Source organism: Carcharhinus amblyrhynchos, chromosome 14 (genome assembly GCF_965287045.1).
Source record: "Carcharhinus amblyrhynchos chromosome 14, sCarAmb.v2.hapA, whole genome shotgun sequence".
NCBI lineage: Eukaryota > Metazoa > Chordata > Chondrichthyes > Carcharhiniformes > Carcharhinidae > Carcharhinus > Carcharhinus amblyrhynchos.
In genome coordinates, this window is record NC_137337.1 from 57,431,722 (window position 1) to 57,455,568 (window position 23,847).

Here is a 23,847-nt window from a genome sequence, read left to right on the forward strand (position 1 = left end):
AGCTGGAAGAAATAGGACAGTGAGAAAGGTTTCTCCAATTACTTACCTAACAAAGCAGCTAGCTCTACAGTGTACTTGGCAAGAGCCTGTTCAATTACTGGACAAATGTACTGCAAAAGAAAAGAGACAGTTCATCAAAAGTGAAGAGGTGGTCTGTGCCAATGTTTACACTTTGTAGGAGGCTCCTCCTTCCCTTTCAGTAAAACTGACGACTTTCTCTCTCATCTGACTGACCCCAATAGTATCAATGCTGTTCACTGGAATTACTCCTTGTGGTAAAACTTCCATATTCTAACCTGAATTTCCTATTACATTTCAAGACTCTCTTCTATTTAAGGCAGTAGCATCTCTACATCTTTCTTGCACTTCTCTAATGCTTCTATCTCTTTACAAAACATAGAAACCAGAACTGTGCACAGTAATCCCAGTGTGGTCTAGCCAAAGTCTGATATATTTTCAATTCTTTTACTCTAAATATGAAATGCTGATTAAGTTTGAGTTGCTAAATAAATTACTTAATTTGAGAAAATGTAACATACTTGGAATAAAGCACCTTACGGTACTGTTTTTCCCAGGTTGAGTTTTGATATTTTATGCATAATGAATTCAGATCAACTTTACCTCTTGTTTATAAAATTAACCTATTCCCTTCCAATCACATTTTTCCTCCTGAGAAGTGTGCATGCCAGCTGTAACCTTGATTCAAGAAACCTTGAAGTTACTTGCTCCATCCTACCTTAGCATAACCAGACACCAAGAATGATGCCAGCTTGGAGTCTCTCCCAAACACTTCCTCTCTCATTCTGAGGGAGGTATTCAGAATCTGCATTTCCTTTATTAGTACAACTGAAATTGGTAATGCAATTAACAGAAACCAGAGACAAGGTTCTGAGAATATATTCTATTAAATGAACAAATTTGAATAAAAAGACACACCTGTCTACACCTTAGTGTTTGGCATAACCTTCTTAATAAGTCATCAAGTTGTTTGTGCTCCACTGTTTCATCATTTTGTCTGGGACCCAATGTAATACTTAGCAGCTCCTATGAAAGGGAGAGGATACACACAGCAAATTAGGCTACAGGTTTCCAAACAAAGTCAACCAGAGATTTTAGAAAAGCCCATGACAAAGATACACATCCCTTTCTCCAAGCATCAAACTGGCTGTGAATTATTCAGAGCAATATTTATGTCCTAATTTGTTCAGATATGGAACTAAGAATAAAACTGAACTTGTGTCCTTTGTACTGTGCCAGTGCTTTCCATTTCAATTTGCCTCCCCCGCTCTCTCTGGTGCCAGATGATTTTTAAAAAATATATTTGTAATTAACATCTGGAAGAAATTCTCCAACATCTTGGCCAAAGTTTCACACCAAGTACAAGACCAGTAAATGTCAGCATAAAATTTAAGAATGAACACCATCACATTAAACCTCCTTCCCTAATATACATGCATGATTTCCAATTGGAGGGAACCCTGTTAGATCTTTCCATTTTCATCACCATCCCAATAGTCTTTAATACAGCACAGAAGTTAAAGAGAGCGCATTAAATTAGTAAAGGCATGTCAGTAATCCTAGTCATGATGTGGAGATGCAGGCGTTGGACTGGGGTAAACACAGTAAGCAGTCTCACAACACCAGGTTAAAGTCCAACAGGTTTATTTGGTAACAAAATCGACTAGCTTTCAGAGCGCTGCCCCTTCAGAAGTGAGTGCAAGTTCTATTCACAAACAGGGCATATAACGTCACAAACTCAATTTACAAAATAATTATTGGAATGTGAGTCTTTACAGCTAATGAAGTCTTAACGGTACAGACAATGTAAGTGGAGAAAGCGTTAAGCACAGGGGTTAAAAAGATTTGTATTGTCTCCAGACAGGACAGTTAGTGAGATTTTGCAAACTCAGGCAAGTTGTTATGGGGGTTACAGATAGTGTGACATGAACCCAAGATCACGGGATGTACCCATCCCAGGGTACAGATGCTATAGGAAAGATAGAACTGGAGTCAAGAGATGGGGGAGTTGCATTTTTGATTAGAGAAAGCATCACGGCTGTACTGAGTCTATGTAGGTAGAACTGAGAAATAAGAGAGAAATCACTTTGATAGGATTGTACTATAGGCCCCCAAATAGTGGAAAATTGAGGAGCAAATATGTAAGGAAATTACAGATAGCTCCAAGAAAAATAGATTGGTAATAGTCAGAGATTTTAATCTTCCCAACATTGACTGGGACAGTATTAGAGGGTTGGACAGAGAGAAATTTGTTGAGTGTATTCAAGAGGAATTTCTCATTTAGTATGTGGATGGCCCGACTAGAGAGGGGGCAAAACTTGACCTCCTCTTGGGAAATAAGGAAGAGCAGGTGACAGCGGTGTTGATGAGGGATCACTTTGGGACCAGTGACAGGAGATTTACAAGGATGTTGCCTGGATTGGGAGGCATGCCCTATGAGGACAGGCTGAGGGAGCTAGGTCTCCTCCCTGGAGAGACGAAGTTGAGAGGCAACCTGATACAGGTTTATAAGATGTTGACAGGCACAAATAGGGTGGATTCTCGGAGGCTATTTCCCAGGGCTGAAATGGTCGCTACGAGAGGACACAGGTTTAAGGTGCTGGGGAGCAGGTACAGAGGAGATGTCAGGGGTAAGTTTTTCACTCAGAGGCTGGTGAGTGAGTGGAATCGGCTGCCGTCGGTGGTGGTAGAGGCAAACTCGCTGGGGTCTTTTAAAGAGACTTCTGGATGAGTTCATGGGATTTAATGAGATTGAGAGTTATAGATAGGCCTGGTAGATATAGATACGATAGGAGCAATTTGTGGGCTGAAGGGCCTGTTTGTGCTGTAGTGTTCTATGTTCTATAATTCTATTAGTTTTAAGATAGCTATGAAGAATGATAGGTCTGTCCCAAGAGTTAAAATTCTAAATTGGGGCGAGGCCAATTTTGATAGTATCAGGCAGGAACTTTCAAAAATGAATTGGGGGAGTCTGTGGGAAGGCAAAGGGACGTCTGGTAAATGGCATGCTTTCGAAAGTGTGTCAACCAGGATTCAGGGTAAACACATTCCTCTTAAAGTGAAGGGCAAGGCTGGCAGAAGTCAGGAATCCTGGATGACTAGGGATATTGAGGCCCTGGTCAAGAAGAAGAAAGAGGCACAAGACGTGAAAAGGCAGCTGGGATCAAGTGAATCTCTTGAAGAGTATAGTGGATGTAGAAGTAGAGTTGAGAGAGAAATCAGGAGGACAAAAAGGGGATACAAAATTGTTTTGGCAGGTAAGGCTAAGGAGAATCCAAAGAGCTTCAACAAATACATAAAGGGCAAAAGAGTAACAAGGGAGAGCATAGGGCCTCAAGGATCAACGAAGTCACATATGTGCAGATCCTCAAGAGATGCGTGAGATCCTAAATGAATATTTCTCATCAGTATTTACTTTGAGAAAAGCATGGATGTTACAGAACTTGGGAAAATAAATAGTGATGTCTTGAGGAGTGTACATATTACAGAGGTGATGGTGCTGGAAATCTTAAAGCGCATCAAGGTAGATAAATCTGGGGGACCTGATGAGGTACGCCCCAGGACATTGTGGGAGGCTAGGAAGGAAATTGTTGGTCCCCTAGCCGAGATATTTGAACCATCGAAAGTCACAGGCGAGGTGCCTGAAGATTGGAGATTGGCAAATGTTATGCCTTTGCTTAAAAAAGGCTGCAGGGAAAAGCCTGGGAACTACAGGCCAGTGAGCCTCATCTGTGGTGGGCAAATTGTTGGAAGGTATTTTGAGAGACAGGATCTACAGGCATTTAGAGATGCAAGGACTGATTAGGCTTTGTGAAAGGAAAATCATGTCTCACCAATTTAATTGAGGATTTTTGAAGGGGTAACCAAGAAGGTAGATGAGGGCGGTGCGTTTGATGCTATCTCAATGGACCTTAGCAAGGCCTTTGACAAGATAACGTATGATAGGTTGTTGCATAAGGTTAAGTTTCACGGGATCCAGGGTGAACTATCTAAATGGATACAAAATTGGCTTCTTAACAGAAGCCAGAGGGTGGTTGTAAAGAGTTGTTTTTCAAACTGGAGGCCTGTGAGCAGTGGTGTGCCTCAGGGATCAATGATGGGCCCACTGTTATCTGTCATTTATATTATTGATTTGGATGAGAATGTAGGGGGCACGGTTAGTAAGTTTGCAGATGACACCAAGAGTGGTGACACAGTGGACAGTGAAGAAAGTTATCTTCAATTGCAACAGGATCTTGATCAATTGGGCCAGTGGGCTGATGAATGGCAGATGGAGTTTAATTTAGACAAATGCAGGGTCTCACATTTTGGTAGATTCTACCAGGGCAGGACTTACTCAGTTAATGGTAGGCCGTTGAGGAGAGTTACAGAACAAAGAGATCTAGGGGTACATGTTCGTAGCTCCTTGAAAGTGGAGTCACAGGTGAACAGAATGGTGAAGATGGCATTCGGCATGCTTGGTTTCGTTGGTCAGAACATCGAATACAGGAGTTGGGATGTCTTGTTAAAGTTGTACAAGACATTGGTACGGCCACATTTGGAATACTGTGTACAATTCTGGTCACCCTGTTACATAAAGGGTATTATTAAACTAGAAAGAGTGCAGAAAAGATTTACTAGGATGCTACAGGGACTTGATGGATTGAGTTGTAAGGAAAGGCTGAACAGACTGGGACTTTTTCCTCTGGAGCACAGGAAGCTGAGGAGTGAGCTTATAGAGGTCTATAAAATAATGAGGGGCACAGACAAGGTAGATAGTCAATATCTTTTCCCAAAGGGAGTCTAAAACTAAAGGGCATAGGTTTAACGTGTGAGGGGAAAGATACAAAAGTGTCCAGAAGGGCAATTTTTCCAGAGGGTGGTTGGAACAAGCTGCCAAAGGTAGCAGTAGAGGCAGGTACAATTTTATCTTTTAAAAAGCATTTAAATAATTACATAGGTACAATGGGTATAGAGAGATATGGGCCAAATGCAGGCAATCGGTATTAGCTCATGGCATTTAAAAAAAAGGGCAGCGTGGGCGACTTGGGCCAAAGGGCCTGTTTCCATCCTGTAAACTTCTATGACTCTATGACGTAGTTTAGGTTGTCATGCACTCGCCCATCAAAGTTTGCTTGACGAGAATAATGCCCAATCTCAGGAAACAGTGCCTTGCTATGTAAAACAGTTCAAGCCCTGCTGTATTTCCAGACCACATTGACAAATAGTGTCACCATGGTGAAGGACAGAGGGTCTTACCTCTGTGCTGTTAAGATGTGTCCATGTGTCCTCAGCATCATGCAGAGTGAAATACTGGATGCAGAGTGAAATACTGGGCACAACGCTCAGTCACATGAACAAGACCAAGAATCTGAGACACAGGTAGAATAACCTACTACTGCAACTGGTCTTTCAATAGCCTGGGAAAGGACGTTTTCTACACATTCCCACCCCAGTTGCTCAAGACAGATCTTAACATCAATGCAGAATGACTCCAGACTACTGTGAGCACATCAGTTCAAAACGACAAAGATTGATTGTGCTCCTCGCATCATTTGTAGATGCAATGCAGAAACTACACAAATAAAAAAAAATCCTACATTACACATTGAATTTATTAGATTTGTGGGTTAAGATGCTTTTTCAAAAGCATCTCAGGTTGTTTATTAACATTTTAATGCAACCGCTTTGAAAATTGAGTAAATTTTACATTTCTATCACATTTAATCAATGGGAACGTAACATACCTTAAACTCACTCGCTATCTGGGAGGGAGGTGGAGCATTGTGCTTACAATCTGGTGAGCAATTCCTTATTGCTCCAGGAACCTCACTTGCATTGGTCGATTGCACTGTTTGAGATTTCTTCAGTCTGTCAAAACCAAGCTTTACTTCTTTTCTAATTAAAGCTGATAGTAAAATAAAACAAGAAAATCTGATCTAGAGTGCAAGCTGCCACAGGAGTGCAAACTCAAAGTACATTTTACACAACATGCTCCTCTTTGTTCAGATACAGTGCACCATTCATTATTTACCATCAGAAGATACATTCAAGACAAGCTCTCCCAGTGACCGGCTCAAAAGGATCTGCGTTCCTCACTCAGTTCAACAAAGAACATTGTAACTAAGAACTAGCAAAGTGACCTTAAAATAATCCTCCAATAAGATATGGTACATCACACAAAAGTACATCACTGGTTTCAAAATTAATTGTGTGCTAGGAACAAGTAGATAGTAAAAGCCTAATGACCCAGTGTCTCTGAATCCATTCACTAAAGACCCTGTTGTGGCACAAGGTTAGGGTTGTCTACTTTCTGGTGAGAAGCAAGCAAGTCAAAAAAGGGACAATCAAATCTAGCATCCCACAATCTGCAGTGCACTGGAACAAAAGAGGGGGAGGAATCAAATATAGGAGGAGAATTGCCATTTGATAAGATAATGACTGATCTGTGACTAACATAAAAGCATCACCAATTTCCAAATGTCATTACAACTTTTGATCAATATACATTTGAATCTGAGATTTAACAATTCATTTAGCAACAAATGCCAATTGCAGAAAAATACTTCAAATTTTTATCATCCCTTAATGTTTCCCAATTTTACTCCTGAAGTGTCTGGCTCTATCTTTTAGATGATGCCTCCAGTCCTGAACTTCCCAACTGGCCAAAATAATTTTCCCCCATCTACCTGATCTTTTCCCTACAACATCTTGAAAACTTAGAATCATAGAACCATAGAATCAGATGTGCAGTAGGATGCCGTTCGGCCCATCGAGTCTGCACCAACCACAATCCCACTCAGGCCCTATCCCTGTAGTCCCATACATTTACTCTAGCTAGATCCCCTGACACTAAGGGGTTGTTTAACACGGCCAATCCACCTAACCTGCACATCTTTGGACTGCGGGAGGAAACCAGTGCACCCGATGGAAACCCACGCAGAACGGGAAGTGTTCTGACATGCAAATGCAACACAGTGACCCAAGCCAGGAATTGAATCTGGGTCCTTAATGCGGTGAGGTAGCAGTGCTAACCACTGTGCCATCATGCTGTCTCGACTTCAATCGAATCATCGCTTAGCCTTCTGAATTTCGAGACTCAAACTATTTTATGGAGACAGAGTCAACTGCAGAGCTCTAAAAGACAGGGGTCAAGATAAGCCAAATTGAAACCAGAGGGAGAGGTCAAGTGATGCAACTCTTGAGTGACATAGACAGTGAAAACTTGCCACAGCTTTACCTTCCCCCTCCCCATCCCACTTCTTTTGACATTTCTCTCATCAAAGCGAAGCTGTTTGTAGTTTGAAAACCCACCAGAGGACCTCGTTGCTGCAAACCGAGAATTGTTCAAGGATTTCAAATCAATACCACTGTATCCAAGTATCAACTAGCCACATATGCATTGTGACTGTTCCACTGAGAAACCAGGCAAAGGTGAAGTCGCCATAGTCCCAGATGACCACAGGTTGTGACTGTTGGTGATTTAACCTGAGAATCACCATACCTCAGGTGAAAGAAAATGTTGAGGAGGCACGGCCTTCAGCTGATATGGAAACTGAAGCTGTGCTGTTGGCGTTTCTCTGCATCAGTAACCAGCTGTCCAGATAACTGAGCTAAAACATCAACTTAGTGAGAAACTACAGTACCAGCAGTTTTTTAAATTCATTCATGGACATGAGTGTCGCTGGTTGACTAGCATTTATTGCCCATCCCTAGTTGCCATTGGAGGGCAGTTGAGAGACAACCACATTGTTGCGGCTCTGGAGTCACACGTTGGCCAGATCAGGCAAGAACAGATTTCCTTCCCTAAAGGAACCAGATGTGTTTTCTCTGACAATCGACAATGGTTTCATCAGGAGATTTTTTTAAACAAATTCAAATTCCATTACTGGCCATGCCAGGATTCGAACCTGTGGCACCAGACCATTAGTTGAGTTTTTGAATTAATAGTCTAGTGATAAAACCACTAGGCCATTGCTTCTCCTACTTTAGACTGTGACCCTTCAGCTGTAAACAAGTGTCTGAACAACGTGAACTACTTTTTTCTGAATTTACTGGACCAAGATTGAAGATCTGATATTTTGCAGTTTTATTTATTTCTTGCATACTGGGGGATTGCATGCACTTGATTCTACGTAAGTGGTACGGTGGCACAATTGTCAGCACTGCTGCCTTACAGCGCCAAGGACCCTGGCTCCATTCCAGCCTCGGTTCTCCACATGTCCACATGGGTTTCCTCCAGGTATTCTGGTCAACTCCCAGGGTCCAAAGGTGTGCAGCTGGATTAGCCATGGTAAATGCGTGAGGTTATGAGGACAAGGCAGGGATGGGCCGGAATACTCTTTCGAAGAATCAAAGCAGATTTGATGGGCTGAATGGCCTTCTTCTGCTCTGTAGCAATTCTATGGATACATACACACTTGTTCTATGCAACAAAATAGCAGCTGTCCTATTTCTTACACCGAGCTACACACAATTAAGTATACATATTGAACTGGCAATATCATCTTTTTAAATTCACTCTATTATAACCAACCCAGGAATGGGGCAAGGAAAGGAGTCAGTTCATCCCTTCTAACTCAGCTGCAACAAGAAATAAAAACCATCACTACACTAATGTTTTCGAATTATTTTCTAATCTGTTCATGACATTTAATGATCCATATACCTAGAACCCCAGATCTCTGTTTCTAGCTCAGGTCCAGTGTTGATAGCCTACACAAATTCACTTGCCAGTTTTGCCCATTCATTTAATCTAATATCTTTAATTTTATGCTTACAATTCATCCTATATGCCGCTGGCAAATTTGGATGCGAGACTTTCTATCCCATCATCTAAATGGTTAATAAAAATGTTAAAAATGTGAAGCCCTGATATAGAACCCTTTGGGTCACCATTTGTCATTTCCTGCCAGTTAGGGTACCTGTCCATCATGACAACCCTCTATCTACTGTCTCTCAATCAATTTCATAACCAAGTCAATAACTTGCCTTCAATTTCGTGAACTTCAATTTAATAAGTCACTTATTAAATGCTTCTGAAAGCCTTCATAAATGACATCCATACATTTCTCTATTATTGAGACACCTCTTCACTGAACAATCAGTTTTGTCAGGTTTGATCTACCCTTTAGAAATCCATTCTGGCATTCTTTGATAGGTAGAAAAGTATTAAGGTATTCAGTCATACTGTCCTTCAGTAATTTTGAAAAAACAGATTTTATTTTCCTTTGTTTACTGTGCTCACGTAGAATCATAGAATTCCTACACTACAGGAGATGACCATTTGGCCCATCAACAACAATTCCACCCAGGCTCTATCTCCGTAATCCCATGTATTTATCCTGCTAATCCCCCCGACGAAAAGGGGCAACTAACCTAGCTGTACATTTTTGGACCATGGGAGAAAACCAAAGCACCCGGAGGAAACCCAAGTAGACATGAGGAGAACATGCAAACTCCAGAAGAGAGTGACCCAAGGCCAGAATCAAACCTGGGTCCTTGGTGCTGAGGCAGCAGTGCTAACCACTGCGCCTCCTTGTTGGATCTAGAACACAGATTTTTTCTGAAAAGCATACTGAATATATTCAAGAAATTTGCATCTCTCTGAAACTAGCCAGTCTATTTATCCCAAACTGTATTAAAGTTAAAATCTCCTATTCAAAGCAATTATATAATTGAACCTGCGTTTATATAATTGAACCAGAGTTCCACCCATAAAGTCTCTGCTGCCTGCTTACATGTCATTATATCTCCTATTAAAGCAATTAACCTTGATCACTAAAGTATTAAGAGTGCTCCTTCTCTTCGATCACTTTCCCTATCTTTCCTAAAGAGCCAATAACTTGACCATTCTGCATCCAGGTCATATATCCTCAAAGCTGAATTTGTGCCAGCAATTTAAATTGTTCCTTAACCTATACTCTGTTTATTTGCATAAAGAATATTTATTTGGGCTGCACAACTCAAATGTTTTTCACTCATTTATTTATCTTTTATTTGTAGATGTTTACAACAAGCCTTTCACTCAACTTGCCCATGCCACCCAGTTTTCAACTGCTAAGCTAGTCCCAATTGCTCACGTTTGGCCCATAAACCTCTATACCAAGTAACTGTCCAAATGCTTTTTAAAAGACAAAATAGTACCTACCTCTACTGCTACTTCTGGCAATTTGCTCCATACACTCACCATCCTATGTGAAAAAATTACCCCTCCTGATCCTTTTGTATCTCCCCCCTCTCACCTTAAACCTATGTTTAATTATTTTGCACATTTTAGTTTTCTCCTCGTCTGTAGTGCTTAAAAGACCATTTTTAACTTCACTGTTTGACAACATTCTTGCATTCAAAGGATGACAGAACACACAATTTTCACAGCTGTTTCACAGTAACTTCACTGCAGTGTTAATGCAAGCCTACTTGTGACTAATAAACTTTACTTGAGTTACTCCAATAAGTTTTTTGCCCTATGAATTTCATCACAGAGGGTGGGATGCCAAAAGCAACGATTTGCATCTAAATCTGCAATCATCTCGCCCCCAATTTCCCAACCTTCCCGTAAGGATTCATAAATATAATTTTCAACTGCTGAAGAAAACATTTCTTCCAGTAGTTATTGTATTCAGCATAACCAAGACCACTGTGGTGCAAGGCGCAGACTCAAGGAGTTTCCAGTGATCCTGTGCAAAGAAACTACTCTTTTAATGTTATGCTTCTTTGTACCTGCGATATTGGCAGAAAGCCACGTACAAGCTTTTTCTGTAGCAAGGCGGCTTGCAATGCCTTCAGCTGTACTCAGCACCTATAAAAAAGTGTAATTACAAATATTATTAATCCAAATAGCACAGAAACAACTTACGTGCTTTGCAAAAGGATAGGGGAGGGACAGCACCAAGAGAGGGAGAAGGAATACAGCAGAAAAAAGGACATAAAGTGAGTGATAATGATTTAGACACTATGGGGTGAGGGGAAAGGCACAATGAAAACAGTTCTTAATAGATATCAAAAATGGCAAAGCACCACCAACTAGTGGCAGTCTAACCCTGTCACAGCAAGTAGGCTGTGCTTCCTTGCAATCTCTCACATACCATATCAAGAAGACATACAGAAAGTGTGTAATGAATTAGAGTTCATGTAGAACAGGACTTGGGAAATTAAGTGTACAAAATGAGGAAGTTATGCTAACTATTTATAAATCACTGGTTAGACCCTAAGGGATTGTTGTAAAAAATTCTGCATTACCTCCGGAAGGATGCAGAGGCCTAGGACAGGATGCAGAATAGTTACCAAAATGAGTCAAGAGATGAAGATTTCAATTACTTAAAAGTTAAAGTTTATTAGTCACAAGTAAGGTTTACATTGATACTGCAATGAAGTTACTGTGAAATTGCCCTAGTCACCACACTCCTGCATCTGTTTGGGTCAATTCACCTAACCAGTACGTCTTTCAGAATGTGGGAGCAAACCAGAGTACCTGAAGGAAACCCATGCAGACATGTAGAGAACGTGCAAACTCCACACAGTCAGGAATCAAACCCGGGTCTTGGCGCTGTGAAGCAGCGGTGCTAAACTGTGGCTTTCCCTGAAGAGTCAGATTTGATAAAAGTGTTCAAAATTTTAAGCAGTTTGACAAGAATTGATAGGGTGCACTCATTTGTGTTGCTACATTTGGGAAGCAGAGCTAGAGATAAAAAGAGTGAAAGAAACAGTGAGACAGAGCATAGCAAGGACGATAAAGGAGGAAGAAACACTGAGACAGAGCACAGCCAGGTGGATAAAGGAGCAAGAAACAACAAGACAGAGTGGATAAAAGAGCGCTGTTGGAATCAGTGAGTAGCATCTGGGAAAATCTGGCATGATTACCATAACCACAGAGGGGATTGCAGAGGACGTACTGCTTAACCAAAGAAAGAGTAGTCAACAAATGCCAGTTCAGAAAACGACATGAGACCAGCCAAAGCAGCTGATTATGAGTATGTGCCAGTGAGTATTTTCAAACTGTTAAAGCAATTACTTGCTGAATACTACAGTTGGCGCTTTAAAAAAGTATAGAATAGTAATGTACAAATATAAGTGTTTAAGAAACAAGCTCCTTTACTAGTATAAATAAGGCCCCTAACTGTCTTTTTTTTAAAAGGGTAACTAGCTTAATCAAGAGGGATGTCACAGCAAGAGACCTTAGATCGGGATAATACACCACCTGTACAATGTGGGAAATGAGAGACGATGTATGTGTGCAGGCAGTGTATCCAAATGCAACTTCTAGCTAACCAAATTTCAGAGCTGGAGTTGCGGGTGGACTCCATGTGAAGCATCTGTGATGCTGATCAAGCCGTGGATAGTATGTTTAGTGAGATGGTCACACCTGTGAGAATTTCACAGGCAGAAAGGAAATGGGTGACCATTGGGAAAGTAAAAGACTCAGGAGTGTAGTCCCCCATTCCCACGGTCATCCCACTCTCAAATGGATATACCTCTTTGGATACTGTTTTTGGTGGGTGGGGTGTGGGATGGCCTCTCAGGGGAACGCCACAACAGCCAAGTTCACAACATCATGGGTGGCTCTGTTGCTCAGAGGGACAGCAGAAATACAAACGGCAGAGCTATAGTGATAGGGGATTCAATAGTTAGGGACACAGGAGCTTCTGTGGTCACAAGTGTGACTCAAGGAGGTATGTTGCTCCCCTGGTGCTAGGGTCCAGGATGTCACGGAGCAGCTGCATGGCATTCTGGGGAGGAAAGGTGAACAACCAGTGGTCTTGGTACACATTAGTACCAACAACAAAGGTAAACTAAAAGGATGAGGGCCTGCAAGCTGAGTACAGAAAGTTAGGAGATAATTTAAAATGCAGGGCCTCAAATGCAGCAATCTCAGTTCCATACACAAGAGGAAAAGAGGACAAACCAAATGAACATGTGGCTGGAGGGATGGTGTAGCTAGGACGGATTCAGATCCTTGAGGCACTGAGACCGGTTCTGAGGAAGGTGCGACCTATACAAACCAGGTGGGCAACACCCAAGCAGAGTAGGGACCAATATTCTTGTGGGGGCTTTTGCTAGTGTGGCAGGGGGGATGGGATCCCAGGTGTAGAATCAGATAGATCAGGACAATGGAGCTAGTGACAGTTAACTATCATTAGCTAGAGATGCTGAAGATGTAGTGATAGACGTGGAATTACAGAAAAGTTTAAAAAGTGTCCAACAAGGGCAATTGACAGGGTTAAAAAACTGTTTATACTTCAATGCAAGGCGTATTATGAAAAATGTAGAAGAGCATAGATAGACACATGGCAACATGATGTCACTGCTATAATGGAAACTTGCCTGAAGGAGGGGCAAAATTGGCAGCACAATATCCCTGGTTATACAATCTGCAGACATAATAGAGATAAAAAGGAGGGGAAGAGGCACTAAAGGTTGAACAGTCAATCCCAGTTGTCAGAAAGGATAACATACTGAACGAGTTAACAAACGAGGCTTTATGGATTGAGCTCAGAGATTTAAAAAAGGGGCAATCACACGACTACAGACCTCCAAATTGTTAAGGGGAGATGGAAGAATTACTAAGTAGGTAGGTTTCTGCCTGTAAGAACAAGAGACTAATAATAGTAGGAGACTTTAACTATTTCAATTTCAACTGGGATTCAAATATAGAACCATAGAAGACTACAGCACAGAAACAGGCCCTTCTTAGCTGTGCCAAACCATTTTTCTGCCTAGTCCCACTGACCTGCACCTGGACCATATCCCTCCACACCCATGTACCTGTCCAAGCTTTTCTTAAATGTTAAAAGTGAGCCTGCATTTACCACTTCATCTGGCAGCTCATTCCACACTCCCACTACACTCTGTGCGAAGATCCCTCCCCTAATATTCCCTTTAAACTTTTCCCCCTTCACCCATGTCCTCTAGTTTTTTTTCTCCCCTAGCCTCAGTGAAAAAAACCTGCTTGCATTCACTCTATCTATACCCATCATAATTTTATACACCTCTATCAAACCTCCCCTCATTCTTCTACGCTCCAGTGAATAAAGTCCTAATCTATTCAATCTTTCTCTGTAACTCAGTTTCTCAAGTCCCAGCAACATCCTTGTAAACCACCTCTGTACCCTTTCAACTGCATTAATATTCTTCCTGTAGTTAGGTGACCAAAACTGCACACAATACTCTAAATTTGGCCTCACCAATGTCTTAAACAACCTCACCATAACATTCCAACTCTCATACTCAATACTTTGATTTATAAAGGCCAATGTTCCAAAAGCACTCTTTACGACCCCATCTACCTGTGACGCCACTTTTAGGGAATTATGTATCTGTATTCCCAAATCCCTCTGTCCTACTACACACTTCAGTGTCCTACCATTGACCTTGTATGTTCTACCCTGCATTAAACTCCACCTGCCATTTTTCAGCCCATTTTTCTACCTGGGAGAAGAATTCATGCAGTGTGTCCAGGAAAATGTTTTCAACCAATTAGTGACAAATCCAAAAAAAGAGATGTAATTCAGAGAATTCCTACAGTGCAGGAGGCCATTCAGCCCATCAGTCTGCACCGACTCTCCAACAAGCATCTTACCCAAGCCCACCCCCTCTGCCTCAGACCCTTAAGACTATGCATTTACCCCACTAATCCCCCTAACACATCTCCAGACTGTGGCTGGAAACCAGAGCACCTGGAGGAAACTCATGCAAACTCAATATTGATAGTCACCCAAGACTGGAATTGAGCCTGGGTCCCTGGTGCTGAGGGGCAGCAGTACAAACCACTATGCCACCATGCTGCCCTTAAATTCTAAACCTAGTCTTAGGGGACGAAGAAGGTCAAGTAAGCAGATGAAGTGATAGTTGTGACAATATTGGAGATAGCAATCACAATTCAGTTAGATTTAGCATAACCATGGAAAAGGCCAGAAATAAAGCAGGAAAAGTTTTAAATTGGGGAAAGGCAAATTTTGCAAGAACGAGAAGGAACTTGGCTGAGGTCGACTGGACAGCACAACTAGGGGATAGATCAAAAAACCAACGGGAAACACTAAAGAGCAAGATCCTAAATGTACTAAGTAGACATGTCCCATCCAGAAATACGAGTGGTACTATCAAATCTAGACCCCTCTGGTTATTGAGAAGAATACAGGGGAAAATCAAACAGAAAAAGTGCACAATAGGCACAACGAACTAAGCACTGCAGATAGCCCAGATGAATATAGGATGTGCAGGGACAAAGTAGAAGAGAAAATAAGGAAATCAAGAGGGCATGAGAAAAGATTAACAAGTAAAGCTGAAGAAAACCTAAAGATATATTATCAATATATTAATGCTAAAAGATTAGTTAAGGAAAAAGTGGTACCAATCAGAGATGAAGGAGGGAACTTGTGTGTAGATGCAGGGGGGTTTTAAATGAATACTGTGCCTCCATATTTACAAAGGAAAGGAATGATGCAGATTTAATAGCCCAGGAGGAACACTAAGGTATCAGAAGGGATAATCATAGAATCTACAGCATGGAAACAGGCCCTTCTGCCCAAACTGCTCCATGCCGACCAAAATACCCATCTAAGCTAATGCCATTTGGCCCATATCCCTCTAAACTTTATCATGTATCTGTCCAAATGCCTTTTAAATGTTGTCTACATCAACCTCTTCCTCTGGGCAGCTCATTCCGCATATGTACCACCCTCTGTGTGAAAAAGTTGCTCCTCAGGATTCCATTAATTCTTTCCACTCTTAACTTAAACCTATGCTCTTTAGTTCTTGGTTCCCCAAAAAGACTGAGTGCATTCACCCTATCTGGAAAGACAGGAAATACTCAAGAGTTGGAATCCTTGAAAAATGATAAGTCACTAGGGGTACATGGACTGTTTCTGAAGCTGCTAAAGGAAGTTAGGGAGGAGACAGCAAATGGTCTGAGAATGACTTTCTAATCCTCACTAGATACAGGGGAAATACTGAGGACTGGAGAAATGCAAATGTAGTTTCATTGTTTAAAAAGGGATTAAAGGAAATGCCAAACAATTGTAGGCCAATTAGTCTTACATCAGCAAATTAGTAGAATCAATCCTGAGAGACAGGATTAACTGTCATGTAGAAAGGCATGGACTTGTCAGGGATGATCAGCATGGATTTGTTTAAAGGAAGGTCCTGCTTCAAAAACTTGATTGAATTCTTTGAGGAAGTGGCAACAAGGATTGATGAAGGTAGAGCAGTCAATGTCGTGTACATGGATTTTAGCAAGGTGTGTGACAAGGTCCCATGTGACCACGTAAATAGGTTGGACTAAAACCTAGTGTTGTCAGACTTTTTACAAGGTCCCATGTGACAGATTGGTCAAAAAAAAAGGCCCATGGTATAAAAGGTAACGTGGGAAACTGGATCAAAAGTTGGCTGAGTAACAGGAAACAAAGGGTAATGGTTGATGGATGCCCTTGCAAATGGCAAGTGGTGTTTCATAGGGCTCGGTATTGATACCCTTGCTATCACTGTTTTATATTAATCATTTGAATGGAAAGTGGAGGCAAAGTGGAAAATTTGCAGACAATGAAAAGATTGGCACAGTAGTGGATAGCTGTAGTTTCCAAAATGACATGATGGGTTGGAGGAATGGTAGTAAAGTGGCAAATGAATTTTAACAGAGAAGGGTGAGGTTACGCAGTCAAGGAGGTCAAACCGTTATAGGGAATACACTACAAATGGGAATATACTAAGAGGAGTAGAAGAAGTGAGAGTTCTGGGTGTACAAATACAAAGACAGCAGTTCAAATAGACAAGGCTCTAAAGAAGTCATATGGAATGCTCTTCTTCATTAGCAGAGGCATAGAATATAAAAGGATATAATGTTGGAATTGTATAAAACACTGGTGAGGCCACAACTGGAGTAACGTGTGCAGTTCTGGTCACCATATTATAGAAAGGACATAATCGTTCTGGAGTGTGTGCAGAGAATGCTGCCAGGGGTAAAAAAGTGTAGATATGGATAGGTTGGGATTATTTTTCTTCGAACAAAGGCAGCTGAGGGGTGAGTTGATTGAGGTGTACAAAATTATGAGGGGAAGAGACAGAATGGATAAGATAAAATTGTTTCCTGTGATGGAGAATTCTAGAACCAGGGGTCATAGATTCAAGGTTAATGGTAATAGGTGAAGATGGAGGCACGAGGAAAGGCTTTTTTTTTAATATAGAGGGTGGAGGCTGTCTGGAATTCGTTGCCCCAGTCTGTGGTGGAGGCAGAGGCCCTAAACTCATATGCGGATCTGCACTAAATGCTGTAAACTGGAGGGCTATGGGCCAGGTGCAGAAAGGTGGAGTTAGAAAGGACATCTGGGTGTCCTCAAGCTGGCATGGACAAGATGGGCCAAATGGCCTCCTCCTGCTACAACTTTTCTATGGTTCTGTGGGACCACTCCTTGCACATGTGCAGTTACAGTGTCAATCGCATTGAATCAGTCTTGGGTTTTATCATTTGCAATTAGACATATCATAAAATGTTTTGAGATGCAAAATAAATGTTTGGATTGACTGCTCCCCAAAGTATTCCCTCTGTTTTTCTGTCATTATTATGAAAATGCTCATTATGGTATTATTTCTTTTAAATTGTACTTTTTGCTCGTGTTATCAAAAAGACATTTCATTTTTGACAAATACTTCACAAACGACATGAAATATAAAAAAAAAACCTGCCAATGGTTCCGAGGTCCCAAGATTTCCAACTGTGGGATTAACAGTCCCATTAACTGCCAACTGGGTTAGTCACCAAAAAACCTTTGCAGCTTGCTTCAGATGATCATATTTAAATCTGCAGTTACTAATTTAATTTTATATATCTGTGCTGCATTGCCAAGTTCATCAAGTTATCCCTAATAATAAAGATGAAATCTTAAGTGAGATATGATGCCCTGTGTGTGCCAATGATGCTTCTTCTGCCAAGCAGAAAGGCATCGGGATCAGTTGTACATCAATCAGCAGACATAGTGTGGGCTGAGTGCACGTCCTGTTCCTGACACCTTTCCACTCAGCCACAGGAGCTGGTGTCAAAACTACTTTCACTAGCAAAAGGGTCAAAGAACCAGAGAAGAGGGTTTAAGAAAACTGGTAAAAATAGTAAGAATTGTTTTTACATAACCATTTGTGCTCTGGAATACAGTCATGGAAACCCTACAGTGTAGAAGGAGGCCATTTGGCCCATCAAGTCTGCAACAAGCCCATCTAGGCCCCATCCCTGCAACCCAACACATTTACCCCACTAACCTACGCATCCTAGGACACTAAGGGGCAATTTAGCATGGCTAATGCATCTAACCTGCATACCTTTGGACTGTGGGAGGAAACCGGAGCACCCAGAGGAAACCCACACAGACACAGGGAGAATGTGCAAATTCCGCACAGACCCAAGCTGGTAGTCAAACTCAGGTCTCTGGAGCTGTGAGGCAGCAGTGCTAACCACTGTGCCACCATGTCGCCCTGTGTCAAAAGGGTAGTGGAAGCAGATTCAACGTTAAATTTCAAAAGGCTCTAGAATACATTGACAAAAGGGTGGTGGAAGTAGATTCAACCGTAAATTCCAAGAGGAACTGGATAAATACTTACAAAGGAAACACCTTGAAGGTTATGGGGAAAGAGCAGAGGAATGGAATTAACAGCCAGCGTAGGTGCAATGGACCAAATGGCCTCTGTGTGCTATCTGATTCTATGATGCAATGAAAATGCATGAGAACATCACTAGTTGCTAGGTGAGCTATGTAACAGAAGTGGGTATAGTTATTCTTGAAGATGAAGTGAATGTGGTATTTGAAGACCAGCAGATACCATCCAGTTCAGACAAGTGGCCAGGGCAGGAGAATGGTATAAGTGACCAAGGAATGTAGTATCTGGTAAGAACCAATAGAAGAGTTATGATCTTGCCAATATTTAATTGGAGGAAGTTGCAGCTCACAACACCAGGCAGCAAAAGTATTGAGGGTTATGGAAAACAGTGGAAAAGTGCACACAATATGAGAATACGTACAAACAATGTTCACTGCTATACATAGGGAGACCCCATGTGTAGCACATCATATTGCACACTGTCCCATTAATCTTTTTGTCAGGTACTTATCTGGTTCTTCAGAATCAGCTCGTAAAGGCAGCTTCACTGCATTCCCTGGCAATCTTTAGCTGACTTTAGTTACCATTCACATTAAAAACCGATCTCATACTTACGGGGACATTAGAAATTTCTATGGCTTTAGTCACCCAAGATCTCTGGTGAGTAATGGTGTCTGGTTTGGGTAGGATGAAAGCTGGACTGAAATGAGTCAGATAAGAAGTAATGCAAAGCAGGGAGTTGGAAAACAGTGATCCATCTGCAGATCAGGGTTGGAGATGGGAAGGGCTCCCTACCCACCAACCCCAGGGTCGCAGGATAAGGCAAGCGGGAGCTATGTCTATGTAGAAAAGCTGAAAATTTAACCGAGGCAGATGTCTCTCCTGGAAGCAGAACTTGAATTGCTTCTGGTCCCTTTCTGCCACAGAATCTGCAAAGGTGGAAAAAAGAGAGCAATGTTATATTCTAATACTACTTTCAAAATACCAGATTTGAATTTCAACATCAGGTAGCAGGATGGCTCAGCCAAATGTTATGACAAGATGGTAGAAACCCCAAGCCCTCAGGCAAAGCCTTTGATACAGCCACCCATGGCCTCTGGTTGCCTCTGTGAAAACACAGGATGGAAGAACATCAAATGCATGAAATGTTCATCCAAGATAGCAGCAAAAGCAATTCTAAGTTAGCAATAACTCCGGGTGCTCCGATTTCCTCCCACAGTCCAAAGATGTGCAGGTTAGGTGGATTTGCTATGCTAAATTGATCCTAGAGTCAGGGGGATTAGCAGGGTAAATTTGTGGGGTTACAAGAATAGGACCTGGCTGGGATGTGGCTGGTACAGACTCAATAGGCTGAATGGCCTCCTTCTGTACTGTAGGGATTCTATGATTTATGAATAGCTGCAGTCAATCCAGTGATAATATATATTTAAGTATGGGTGAAACAAGTGTGTTTACATTATATAACTGAAACATGAATAACTGAATAAAGATGGTAAAGATGGCCTATCTCTCACATCCTTCCAATTATTTCATGAGGTGGGGGGAAAAGGTGGGTGCTCCAGTGATATAACCAATAGACACACTTGTAGAAACACAGCACAGAAAGGTTCCATTCTGCCCACTGTACCTCTGCTAGGCTCTTTGAAAGAGTTATCCAATTAGACTCACTCGCCTGCACTTACCTCATAACTCTCACCTTTCCTTTTCAAGAATGTATGCAATTCCTGACAGAAAGTTACTATTTAAACTGTTTCAACCACCCATTCAGGCAGAGTGCTCAACACTGTAATGAAAGGAGGACGGATAGGAGGACTTGGGTGGTAGGGGTATTTCTCTGTTCACACATCCCCCTGGGCTGATCTCAAATACCAATCTGAGATTTTTAAGCAGCATTTCTCAGCCATTACATAAATCAATGTGCATTTCCAGTGAGAAGATGGAAAAATGGTCCCCACATGGAGAGAAGTAATGGAACAAATGGGAGATATTCAAGTATTTTCTATTAATAGCTGTACCTCATTTAATTTTTTTTTAATCCTAGCATTCAAATCCCCTCACAGCTTCATCACACACACCTCTGTAATCTCCACCTACCCGGAAAGATGAGCATGCCTCCAATGCTCAAATCTTGAACACCCCGATCTTCATCTCCACCAAAAATGACAGCGCTTTTACCTAACCAGACCGGAGGTTCAGAGCCTTACGACATTTTAAGAGTGCTACATAAATTCAAGTTGCTGATACTTTATACTTTCTCGTACTATTGTCTTCTGTCAGCCAGAGTTGCATTTTTTTGTTCAAACAGGATGGACGCTTGTCACACAAGCACTGCTACTCAAATTTCAGAGATGCTTACTCTCTGCCTTTTATCACAGCCTGCTCGCCTTCTTCACAGAGATCAACGATCACATTTTCAAGTAGCTCAGTTAAGTGGACCTTCTCATCCTTCATTGCTTTTTGTAGCATTCTTGTCCCACGCTTGACTAGATCAGATACCAGAGTTGCCCTAGGAAAGGGAGTACAGGTAATATTTGAGTTTTTCTCATTGTTACATGGTTAACAAGAAGAAAAAAACCACCAGGAATATAAAACCTAGACATGTTATTTGGTTTATTAAAGTCACCTGTCCCATTCCACAGACTTGAACAGTACTTTACTTAAACCATGAGCTCATCAAGGCTATTCCAAACCTCATCAAAATTATCCCACTTTTGGCTCAATGTCGCCCCAGGTTTATAAGCAAGACAAAGGGCCGTATTTATGGCTGCATTGCGCCCACTTTTGGGCACAACGCAGTCATAAAGCAATTAGTGCTGGTTTTTGCGGCCACTTAGAATGCCATCCACATGATGAAGTATTAAGGTATTAGAAAGGGATGCCAATCAAGTGGTCCTGTTTATCCTGGCTGGTGTTGCGTTTTCTGAATGTTGGTGGAATTGCACTCATCCAGGTTAAGTGGAAAGTATTCCATTATATACTGACTTGCATCTTTTAAATGGTGCAAGGTTCTGGTCTTCTGATGGTAACTCATGCAGCAGAATACCCAGCCACTGGTATGTTCTGGTAGCGTAGTAAGTATGTGGGTGATCCAGTTAGCTTCTAATCTATGGCAACACTCAGGATTTTAATGGTGGAGGACTCACAATGATAATGCCATACAAGGTCAAGGGGAGTTTGAGATATTTGTGCCAAGGCAGTGACTATCACTCATTAGCCCAAACCTAATCATTGTTCTCACTGTATGCAAGAACAGATTGCTTCATTAACTGAGGAACTGTGACTGGAACAGCAATTGTAAATAAACATCCCCTCTTCAGACCTTAGGTTGGAGGTCACTGGTGATGCAGTTGAAGATGGTTAGGCCTCGGATACAACAACCCTGAGAACTGCCTGCAGTACTGCCCTGGGACTGAGGTAATTGGCCTTCAATAACCATTTATCATTGAGCAATGTATAACTAGCGGAGAGCTCTCCTGCACTAATTCCCAGTGACATCAATTTTATTCATGCCATACATGGTTAAAACTAATTTGATGACAATGGCAATCATTCTCACCTCATCCAAAAACCCTCTCTATAGGCCTCCGGGTAATGTAAAGAAGTCAACTAGTGAAATCAAAAAATCAAACCCATTGTTTTACTCAGAAGATATGATTCCAGGTGTTGGTGCTTCTGGATTAACATTTGATAAATACACATGGATAAGGTGCTTTGTAAAGAGAATGCATTATTTCCTGCGAGAGGTGTCCAAGATGTGACACTTTTAAAAAGTTTTCTGAAATATTCAAATAGCATTCTTAATTTAATAACAGATTTATTTCACTCACTTGATGTGTTTTACACAGTTAGATCCAACTCTTTCAGCCACAAACTCAACTGTTTTGCGAAGTGATGGCGGCTGATTGTGAAAAAAAGCTTCCTCCAACTTTACCTAACCAGGAAGCACAAACTTAACATTAAACACAGTGTAATATTCCTTCCCATTTACTTGAAATTTCACACTCTCTTACCAAGTTTAATCACCAAGATAATGCAAATAGTGAATGGTTTGTCTGTTTCAATGATTCATTAGTTAATGCATTTGATGCTCAATGTAATACTGAGCAGAGTTAAACCAGGTTAGTTTCTTCTCGGCTAATCTCAACTGTAGCACTGAAGAGGTGGCTGCAATTGGTCTCACCACCAACAGCTGTGTGCCACTGATTCCGTTTTGATTCAAGGCCATGTACAAAACACCAATTTTGCATTTTGATAGTGGAGCTGGATAATTCTCAGACTCAAACATCAGCAAAGAGTTAGCAGCTGCCTGCCTCCACTCTTCCAATAAGACTTATCCAAACGGCAAGACAGCAAGTGTGTTATTTTATCAGGGGTTACAATAAGTCATGAGAGAGAATGTAGGGAGGACAGGCACTTGACTGGAATGAAATCGTTGACAGTCAATCTAAGGCATTAAAAATAAGCTGTCTGCCACATTTTGAACGGAACATAGAACATTACATAGAACATAACAGCACAGTACAGGCCCTTCAGCCCTCAATGTTGCGCTGAGCTATGTCCAATCCCAAGATCAAGCTATCCCACTCCCTATAATTGTGGTGTGCTCCATGTGCCTATCCAATAACCGCTTGAAAGTTCCTGAAGTGTCTGACTCCACTATCACGGCAGGCAGTCGGTTCCACACTCCTTTCACTCTGAGTGAAAAATCTACCTCGGACATCCCTCCTATATCTCCCACCATGAACCTTATAGTTATGCCCCCTAGTAACAGCTACATCCTTCCAAAGAAATAGTCTCTACACGTCCACCCTACCTAGCCCCCTCATCATCTTATAAACCTCTTTAAGTCGCCTCTCATCCTCCTCCGCTCCAAAGAGATAAGCCCCAGCTCCCTCAACTTTTTCTCATAAGATCTACCCTCCAAACCATGCAGCATCCTGGTAAATCTCCTCTGCACTCTCTCCAATGCTTCCACATGCTTCTTATAGTGAGGTGACCAGAACTGAACACAATATTCCAAATGTGATCTCAACAACGTCCAGTATAGTTGCAGCATAACCCCACAGCTCTTAAACTCAAACCCCCTGTTAATAAACGCTAACACACTATAAGTCTTCTTCACGACTCTATCCACTTGAGTGGCAACCTTCAGAGATCTGTGGATATGAATCCCAAGATCTCTCTGTTCCTTCATATTCCTCAGAACCCTGCCGTTGACCTTGTAATCTGCATTCAAGTTTGTCCTACCAAAACGAATCACCTCACACTTAT

At 41.6% G+C, this 23,847-nt stretch overlaps 1 protein-coding gene across 2 annotated transcripts in view; it reads right to left on the minus strand.

Annotated features, from left to right (window-relative positions):
* Positions 1-23,847, minus strand: part of cdan1 (codanin 1) — a 135,527-nt gene that overhangs the window by 7,335 nt on the left and 104,345 nt on the right. Inside the window, exons 19-25 of one of the 2 annotated variants that reach the window (XM_080202936.1) lie at positions 22,404-22,507; positions 20,933-21,082; positions 19,442-19,505; positions 10,720-10,798; positions 5,745-5,905; positions 937-1,044; positions 47-110 (exon numbers count right to left, since the gene is read on the minus strand). In XM_080202936.1, coding sequence (XP_080059062.1) covers positions 47-110; positions 937-1,044; positions 5,745-5,905; positions 10,720-10,798; positions 19,442-19,505; positions 20,933-21,082; positions 22,404-22,507 — 730 coding nt within the window. The remainder of the gene's footprint in view (positions 1-46; positions 111-936; positions 1,045-5,744; positions 5,906-10,719; positions 10,799-19,441; positions 19,506-20,932; positions 21,083-22,403; positions 22,508-23,847) is intronic. The other variant, XR_013888572.1, reaches the window with a different exon arrangement.